Below are 10,499 nucleotides of genomic sequence, written 5' to 3' on the forward strand. Positions count from 1 at the left end.
ACCAGGCTCCCCCGTCCCTGGGATTCTCCAGGCAAGAACACTGGAGTGGGTTGCCATTTCCTTCTCCAATGCATGAAAGTGAAAAGTGAAAGTGAAGTCGCTCAGTCGTGTCCTACTCTTTGTGACCCCATGGACTGCAGCCTACCAGGCTCCTCCGCCCATGGGATTTTCCAGGCAAGAGTACTGGAGTGGGGTGCCATTGCCTTCTCATGAATCTGAGCAAACTCTGGGAGACGGTGGAGAACAGAGAAGCTTGGTGTGCTGCAGTCCATGGGGTTGCAAAGAGTCAGACACGACTTAAGGACTGAACAACAACAAAGGAAACAGGTAATACCGAAACACAGAAATACATGTACTCTTTTAGAGGTAACACAATCCAGGGAAAAGTTAGTAACTGCCATAATTTCAAAGAAGTGAGGAAAGTTAACAATACTTCACAATAAACATAACGTGATAGGAAAGTATCTGTGAATTCCGGTGAAAAATCAGTTACCACCAATCCTCTTATGAATTACAGCCTGTTTTATAACTGATAAAAAGGATAAATTCCAATTCAAGATCAGTGAAAATTAAAGATGTAACATTTCCCCATTCAAATTCCAATCACTGATTTCTATCCATTTACACCTTAGGAAGTGAAGGCCCTCATTAAACCCTGAAGTGATCCTATTTGGCTGGTGGCCTCATCATCCCGTTTCACAGACGAGGACTCTGAAGTACGCTGAGTTATGCACTGCACGATTACAAAGTAAGTGAGCTGAGTACACACGCACCCCCAGTCCCGTACACGGCGGGGCCCTACCTTGATGGGGGGTTTCCGAGTGATGTGGGAGACGAGGAAGTTCATGGCGATGTCCTCACAGTTGATGTATTCATCCACCATATCTCGGATGGCCTGGGGCATCACGTAAGAATACAGGTAGGCATAATACTGCCGGGCAGAAACAGAAGCACATCCTGTGTTAGAGGCCACAGTTCTTTGCCCTTCAGTGAAAATACACGCAGGGCTGCTAGGAAGCATGTTGTGGGGGAGGCTGGGGGTGGCAATCTCCAGGAAGCACCACTGGCATTTAGGGAGGGGGGTCCCGGGATGCTGAACACCTGCAAGGCAGATCCTCCACACTGAAGAATCAGCCCATCCAAACTGCCATTATCACCCTCTTTGAGAATCAAACCTTCATGCTTGGTACCACAGTGATTCTGCAACAACATAAACATCTATCAAATTCGGTTGGACACTCGTTCAGCTGAACAATGTTCTCTCTGACAAAGCAAGGGTAAGCGAGGAGGAAAGTCCGGTTATCTTCTCAGACCTCAGTAAGTCACTGAGTAATGAGATGGCAGATCCCGCAGGGCCTCACTTCTCAGTCTGGGCACAGGCTAGCCCTGCCTGAAGCCACCCTCATCCCTGGCCCACACTGTTCACAGCCTCCTGATCGGCCTCCCTGCTGCCTTCTTGCTCCCATCAGTCCATCCTCAGCACAGCAGAGCAATCGTATTAAAACATGGGCCTCCTTTACTCCAAACCCCTCAATGGCTTCTCATCTCACTCAGATTAAGCCTAAGTTCTTAACATGTCCCACAAGGTCCACAGGTGTGCACTGGCTCACACCTACCAATGAATGTCGACTGCTGAACTTTCAGGGATTTTAGGAATTTTGTGACCTTGTTATGAAAAACAGCCATTATTAAAAATAGAATTACACATACTTAAAATTAAAGGGCTTCCCTGGTGGTTCAGCAGTAAAGAATCTGCCTGCCAATGCAGAAGACGCGGATTCTACCCCTGGGTTGGGAAGACCACCTGGAGAAGGAAATAGCAACCCACTCCAGTATTCTTGCCTGGAGAATCCCATGGACGGAGGAGCCTGGCGGGCTACAGTCCATGAGGTCATAGAGTCAGACACGCCTTAGCGACTAAATGACAACTGAAAACTAAATACATTATATCAAAAGCCAATAAATACCTAAAGCTCATCACTTATTTAACTAGTTAACACAATTATAACTATTACATTTATCATCTTTTTTTTTTTTTTTAACTTTTTGGTTGCGCTGCAAGGCATGCAAGATCCTAGTTCCCCAACAAAGGATCGAACCCTCGATCCCCTGCAGTGGAAGTGCAGTCCTAAACGCTGGACCCCCAGGGAAGTCCCACATTTACTGTCATCTTGAGGCTGCTCGTGCCTATTATAACTGTCTGGTGAAAATACTACGAAACTGGCATGTAACTGCTCATCTCTTCCAACAGCCACGCTCAGTGACTCATGTTGTTAACCTGAACTCAGTCATGGCAAGAATATTTGCACCACAGAAGTGAATAAATGCCATAAAACACCCCAAATGGTAAGCGAGATCTGGTGCAATATGCTGATGATGAATGAATAGGTGAGGTGTCCAATAAAACTGACTTAGGTATCTTTTTACCTTAAATGGTAGAATCTATACAGCAAAACAACCATAAAATTTTTGTACCAAACAGTGGTTTGCTGGTTATCTTGTGACAAAATACTTAAGAGATGGTGAACTTAAAAGATGAATTATACATCTTTCTTTTACGAAAAGACAGACTGACCCTTTAACTGGCCACTGCCTATCATTAGCATGCTAATAAGAATATTTATTAATTAAAAATCCATATCTTTATCAAGGGAAACATGACATTATACGAAAAAAGAACTGACTTAAAAGTATATGGTGAAAGCATTATGAAAACAAATATTTAGAAGTATTTCCACTATTATATTATCTTTATGCCAAAAATAATTTTTAAAACACAGAAAAACTTTGTAATCTGTTTAAAAATCTTCTTAATGTTTCAGTGAATTTAGAACCTACTCTAAAATATAAAATGCGATTTCTGCTCGTTAGTTTGCTTAAAAAAATTGGTGCCATAGAAGATGAAAATTCAACAATTTCAACAAAATACTACCAAATTGGTAGATAAGCATCAGGACTTTGGAAGCAGGGCAATAAGGTATTTCTTCCAGGGACAGTGATTAAAACAAAGTATCAGAAATGTGCTTAATTTAGAAACAGACCAATTTAGAAACAGAACACTGACCTGCCAGTATACAAAGTGTCAAATCAAGATTTTCAAAAATAAGAAGGCATGTTCAGTCATTGCTCTCACTAAAATTTAAGAATTTAGTGAGACTATTATTTTGAAAGTGTTTCATCTTATCTCAACCATATAAAAATTTCTGTAAGTATGGTAGTACAGTACACATACTATAATTTATACATACATACATTTGTGAGGTACCAAAAGTTTTTACTGATAGGCACTTACAGTAAAAAGAAAAAATAACTTGATTGCTCTAGACTAGGGAAGGCCAACTTAGTTTCTTCCAAAGGGCAAACAAGGAAACTTTGGGGGGAAAAGTTCAGTTTGAAGTACTAGGAGGAATACAGGAACGTCCTGAAAATGAATTCACAAGTGAAGCTCTCGGGGAAAGGCAAGGTTGGAAATCACAGCTTATGGCTGAGAAAAGCCACAGGAGCCTGAGAGGACGCAAGGCCAACACAGAATAAGAAGAGCACTCGGCAATTATACATAAACTAGATCACCAACAAGCACCTACTGAGAGCAGAGGCGACTCCACTCAATATTCTGTAACAACTTTTATGGGAAAAGGCTCTGAAAAAGAACAGCTACGTGTGTAACATGTGCAACTGAATCACTCTGCTGCACACCTGAAACACAACACTGGAAATCAACCACACTCCAGTGTAAAATAAGAACCAACTTTAAAAAAAAGAAAAGCGCTAGACAGAAGTAGAACCCTGTGAAGAAGTGGAGTCGCTCAGTCGTGTCCGACTTTGCGACCCCATGGACTGTGGCCTACTGGGCTCCTCCGTCCGTGGGATTCTCCAGGCAAGAGTACTGGAGTGGGGTGCCATTTCCTTCTCCAGGGGATCTTCCTGACCCAGGGACTGAACCCAGGTCTCCCGCATTGTAGGCAGACACTTTACCATTTGAGCCACTAGAAGTATAATACTTCAATAATTATAGGGAGATAGGGTCCTGGCTGGGTTGGTCAGGAGAGCACGGAGTGGAGATCAGGATGACAGGCCAGGTGGTAACATCTTTGCTGACCATGAACGGATGACTTAGGAGGTCGGTAGTTGGAGCAACAAGACAGATACAACGAGTCTCAAATGTGATTTCACATGACAAGTGAGAAGCAATTGTCAAGAAGAGTCACCAGTGAGCAGTGGAATGGTTCTCTCTACCTGGCTCCAGGGTACAAGTGTGGGGAAATGAATAGTCTCAATCACGGTCCCTGGAAGGAAGGAATAGGCTGAAGGGGAAGCACTGTCCTCAGAGAAAAGTCAGGTTTCAACCAGATCAAGGAGACAGAGGAGGTTTTCTGTGAAGTGGGGGTACAGGCAGTTTGGCCATCCCAGAACAGGGGCTCTTCACAGCCTAAAGAGAGGACCTGGGAGGGAAGGTATGGAGCAGTCCCATCTGTCATTTTTAATTTTCTAGTGGCCACAGTTTTAAGAAATAAAGAGAAACAGTAAAATTAATTAGTAACATATTTTAATTTAAACCAGTGTATCCAAAATAATTGGACTTTATAAAATAATTGCACATACAATCACTCCAGTGTTCTTGCCTGGAGAATCCCAGGGACGGGGGAGCCTCGTGGGCTGCCGTCTATGGGGTCACACAGAGTCGGACACAACTGAAGTGACTTAGCAGCAGCAGCACATACAATCATTCCCTATTGGCTCAGATGGTAAAGAATCTGCCTGCAATGCAGGAGAAATGGGTTCGATCCCTGGGTTGGAAAGATCCCCTAGAGAAGGATACCCACTCCAGTATTCTTGCCTGGAGAATTCCTTGGACAGAGGAGCCTGCCAGGCTACAGTCCATGGGATGGCAAAGAGTCAGACATAACTGAGACACTAACACTTACTCACCCAACATACAATCAATATAAAAAACTAGTAAAGAGATAGTCTACACTCTTTCTTTCATGCTAAGTTTTCAAAGTCTGGTACGTACAATACTGTACACTGAGAGCACATCTCAGCACTGACCAGTCACGTTTCAAGTGCTCAGCAGCCACATGTGCCCAGGGGCTATTTTACAGAACAGATGAAATGGAGAGAGAAGATTAGTCAGGAGCAAGAAAACAGAACAGTTTAGCAACAACAGTACAAGAGAGGAGTAATGACTGGACAGGTCTGCATCCTAAATACTCAACAGAAATCAGGACGTGAAGCAACGTGAAAATTAAAAGCTCTAAGGAATCAAACAGAACTTGCAGAGCCTGAATGGACAGAAGCTTGTGGTGGGGCCTGGGACAGAGGTGGTTGAATCAGGAGAGGGCTACATTCAGCCTTTTGTTGGCCAGGCCATGTCCAGAATGGCTGTGGGGAAACTGGAAAATGTTTTGCCCCAGTGCTCTCAGTTTTACTGAGGGAGAGCCAATGCTCAGGAAGATAAACTGATTTTCTAATGGCCAATGCAGCAGCCTTCCCATCCTGACTTCATTCTAGAGTTGCTATAATCATCTTGATCACTGTCTTTAAAGATAGAAGTAGTGTAATTCTAGCAAGCAAGGGATACGTAAGAAGCATTAGGAGAGTTATCTTTATTTAAAGCAGCATTTCACTGCCACACAAAAGCTCAACTCTGACCAAGTCATGCCAATCCTACCAGCCCTTTCTTACCTTGTGGAAGAAGGCAGCACCTGTCAGCACCATGGACAGCTCACAGGAGTAGTTGGAGTTGTACAGCCAGGACTGATGAGGGATGTCCCACGCATGGTAACGGCCAGGGAAACCCACAATGCGGTCCCGTGCTTCTCTCCACACCCTCATAAAACACAAGCATATGCACACACCTGAGTACCAAGCTCTAAGGTTATCAGAAATGTGTAAAATCATTGCCTCTATTTTGCAGGAGCTCTCTTTTTGAGCTGTTACTTTTTTCTTTTTAATTTTATATACCAAATCAATCACAAACCAAACAGAATAAAAACAAAGTATCACCCACAGTTTCCTTAATAAGCACCTGCCTATCAATCCTCTAACTTATTGATGCTGGGGGCCAGCATCTCTCCAGCCCTTGCATACAGAACAAGCTGGAGAAACACGGAAAGGCTCTAAGGAGTCTAAGGCAGTTAAAGGTTTCCAGGATGGGGTAAGTACAATAATCTGCTAAGAAGCAGAAAGAAGGTAATTTTTATATCTATTTCTTTTTAATATTATTTAATTTCTTAAGCTTTACTTTTTTAATTTTTTAATTTTTTAATTTTTTTAATTTTTTACTTTTTTAATTTTTTAAGCTTTACTAGTATGGTAGGACTTGTACATAATCTATGTACATTGTATACTTAACTCCTCTTTTACTGAGTGACCCCAATCTAACCACAGGAGACTGCTGCCTGGAGTTAGGTGCAACAGTCTAAAATTCTGATTGGAGCAGAGCTGAGGTGGAAATCTGTACCATGAAAAGCAGTGGTCTACAGAACCGTACAAATGAAAGGCTTCATAAATGTAAGAAATAAGCTGGGAATGTTTCCAGGATAAACTTTTCTAACATCTCCAAATTTACCTTACCTCTAGGTAAGGTACAACAAACAAAATCCGTTTCATAGGCTGAAATCCACAGTCCTGCATAAGTGCTCCAGGTGTACCATAAAAAAGGATCCACCACCGCCTCCCTCCAGCTCACTCCAACAGATATTCAAACTGCCTAACAAAGTCCCTCATCACCCATGAAACCTCAGCTCCTAAAGCACACAGGATTTCATTTCAAGAGTCCCTCTCCTGTTAAGTTTGAAAGCAACTAACCTAGTCCAATGGGCTTTCCAGGCGGTCCAGCAGTAAGGAACCCACCTGTCAATGCAGGAGATGCGGGAGACGAGGGTCCAATATCTAGGCTGGGAAGACGCCTGGAGAAGGAAATGGCTACCCACTCCAGGATTCTTGCCTGAGATCCCAGGGCAGAGAAGCCTGGCAGGCTACAGTCCATGGGGTCACAAAGAGTTGGACACGACTGACGATGCATACACAGACACACACATACACACAGTCTAGCCCAGAAGATGAGAAATTACAACTTATATCAACATAGCAGCCGTCTAGATGGGCGTCCTGCCACATCCCACCCAAACCCCTACCTCTATCCTCGTTTATCTCCGAACACAGACTTCCAAACGTTTACTCACCTAAAAAGCTGTATTTTAATAATATATTTTGACAGTTACAGAATATAAGGGTTGTTAATAAATACCAACAGCATATCCGAAGGCTATATCAATACTCCTAAAAATACTGATCCCTTCAAATGCCTCCAGGAACAGAAACCTTCTTTCCAGTCCATGATCCCTCACTGCAAAGCTTACACTTTTGCTCTTTTTAAAAATAAAGTTTATTGAGATATAAATCACATAGAAGGCTCACTTGTTTAAAAGTTTATGACTTGCTGGGGTTTAGTATGTAATATATGCAACCATCACCACTTCAGAATATTTTCATAACCTATTAATGAAAAGAAACTCCATAGCCACTAGCAGTTTAGCAGTCATTTCCCATTCACCCCCAACCCCAGTCTCCCACGGCAACCACTAATCTACCTTCTGTCTCCATGGCTCTGCTTGTTGCAGACATTTCACACAAACGGACTCACACAGTACGTGACCTTTAGTGACTGGCTTGTTTCACTTAGCCTGTTTTCATGTTGCAGCACGTGTCAGCACTTCATTCCTTTCTGTTGCCAAGTAATATTCCACTGTATGGATATATGTTTGTTTATCCATTCATCAGCTGATGGACATTCTGATTATACTTCTCTTGTTTTAGCTTTTTTGACAACTGATTTTTCTTTGGTGTGTGGCAAAACACACATGACACAATTTACCATTTTAATTATTTTCAAGTATATAGTTCAATGGCATTAAGTATATTCCCACTGTTAAATGATCATCACAATCATTTATCTCCAGAATGTTTCCATCTTTCCAATCTAAAACCTGACCCATTAAACATTTGGCATTCTTGCCTTCCTTTAGTCCCAGGCACCCGCCATTCTACTTCGTCTCTATGAACCTGACTACTGTGAGTGCCTCATATAAGCTGAATCATGTTATACTTACTGACTCTTATAAATAATGCTGCTATGAACAGTCAGGGACTGTTTTTATACAGATACATGTTTTCAGTTCTCTTGGGTCTCTTTATCCATCACTTAAAAACATACTATTTCCTTCTTTGCTACATAAGCTGAAGTCGGCCAAGATCCACATTATCTTTTGCCAGAGGGACAGTTTCTATGGATGTATTTATTTACTGATTCTAAATCAAAGTACAGCTGATTTACAATTTTTAGGTGCACAGCAAATTGACTAAGTTATATATATTATTTTTCAGACTCTTTTCCATTAAAGGTTATTACAAGATATTGAAGATAGCTCCCTGTGCTGCACAGCAGGTCCTTGTTATCTATTTTATATACATGTGCATGTTAGTCGCTCAGCCATGTACAGCTCTGTGAAATGACACATGTATAGTAGTTTGTATCTTTTAAGTCCAAATTCCTAGATTTAGCCCCGCTCCCCGTTCCCCCTTTGGAACCATCACGCTTGCGTCCTGTGTCTCGGTCTGTTTCCGTTTGGTAAATAAGCTCACCTGCATCATTGTTTTGATCCCACATGTGAGTGATACCATATGGTATCTGACTTTCTCTAACTGACTTCACTTAGTCTGATAACCTCTAGGTCCATCCATGTTGCTGTAAATGGCATTATCTCATTCTTTTTATGGTTGAAAAATATTCCACAGTATCTATATGCCACATCTTCTTTATCCAGTCATCTGCTGATTTCAACATTTAGGTGGCTTTCATGTCTCAACTACTGTAAACAGTGCTGCAGTGAACGTCAGAACGCGTGTATCCTTTCGAAAAGGGAACCCTCCTACACTCTTGGTGGAAACGTAAACTGGTACAGCCACTACGGAGAACAGTATGGCGGTTCCTTAAAAAACTAAGAACAGAGTTATCATGTAATCCAGCAATCCCATTCCTAGGCATACATAGGGAAAAGATGAAAACTCTAATTCGAAAGCAAAGTTTTTAGATCAAAGGATGCCCAAATAAATGAGAGAATACTCAGGGTAATAGAAGATTTGGAAGTAGAGTCAGAGATAATTCACTTGTCTTATAACCAGAGACTAAACCTCAAATTTCTAATGATGGTAAGAGACTCTTAACCACTTGATAATAAAAAGGCAAAGGATCTAAGCAGACATTTCTCCAAAGAAGATAAACAGATGGTCACTGACCACATGAAAAGATGCTCAATACCATCAGTTATAAGGCTTCCATTATTCTCTCACCACTTGGAAATCTGGTGACAAATGGAAAAGATCAAAAACCTTTCTAAATCAAGAACATTCTACAGAAGATAACAAACACCAGTTATCTTAATAAGCTTCAAACTCATCAAAGCAGGACTGCTTATCTAATCGTTCTTGGGATCTAGCGCTGATCGGCAATTCTCCTGTTAACACCCCATGACTCTGTCCACAGCCTCCAGTCCCTCAGCAGACTCTTAAGTACATCACGCTGTATCGGAAACACCCCACCTTCCCGTCCCTCCCGTCACCATCAATAACAACAACTGTGATGGCAAAGGCCCATCTCTGCTATCATCACATGGCTTTTTTTCCCTTCATAAAATCAAGGCAAGAGAGCTGCTTACTTATTATTATGGTAATGTGAAATCCAGTGGGATTTTCACAACTGCTAACAACAGATTCTCGCCTCAATAACATAGTGGTAGGAGGAGGTCAGAGGAAATGAGAGGCTGGCTGAGGGGTAGGAAGAGCAGATGTTCCACTTTGTCAGAAATGTGCCAGGTGACTACACACGGACCTAAGAAAATAGAGCAGTAAAGCTGCTGCGCTTCCATCCAAGCGTCTGCATTTACCATCTAAGCTGAAGCCCGGAAGCTAGGGGTCAGCCAGGCTCTCAGGGCCCGAAACGAAAGCACAGAGAAAAGAGTTTTTGTCCTGGAATCTATACTTCGTTTGAATGAGATCCCCAAAGATATCTACTCCAGTGTTTCTCAAACTATGTGGCAAAGAAGTAATTTTCCCTGGGCTTGGTCATGCTTTTGTAACAACACAATAAAAATGAATTGCATGTTTTCTTAAATATAACACCAAAAGGACAAGTAACCAATGAAAACCTAGACAAACTGGGCTTCATTAAAACGAAAAGTTTTGTGCTTTGAAGGACACCATCAAGAATGTGAAAAGACAACCCACAGCATAAGAGGAAAAAATTACAGATCATTATCCCTGATAAGGGACTTGTACCTAGAATATACAAAGAACTCTGACAACTCAAAAATAAAAAGACAAACCAGTCATGTACACACTGCTATATTTAAAACAGAAACCCAACAAAGACCTACTGTATAGCAGGGACCTCTGCTCGATGTTATGTGCTAGCCTGGATTGCGGGGGGGCGGGGGGAG

The 10,499-nt window shown here is 42.0% G+C and overlaps 1 protein-coding gene across 1 annotated transcript in view; it reads right to left on the reverse strand.

The window, feature by feature from the left end:
• Positions 1-10,499, reverse strand: part of EXTL3 (exostosin-like glycosyltransferase 3) — a 130,789-nt gene that overhangs the window by 10,124 nt on the left and 110,166 nt on the right. The window contains 2 exon segments of the mRNA XM_010840287.1: positions 803-931; positions 5,686-5,830. Of these exon segments, the coding sequence (XP_010838589.1) occupies positions 803-931; positions 5,686-5,830 (274 nt within the window).

The sequence above is a fragment of the Bison bison genome, unplaced genomic scaffold (genome assembly GCF_000754665.1).
Source record: "Bison bison bison isolate TAMUID 2011002044 unplaced genomic scaffold, Bison_UMD1.0 scf7180017864143, whole genome shotgun sequence".
NCBI lineage: Eukaryota > Metazoa > Chordata > Mammalia > Artiodactyla > Bovidae > Bison > Bison bison.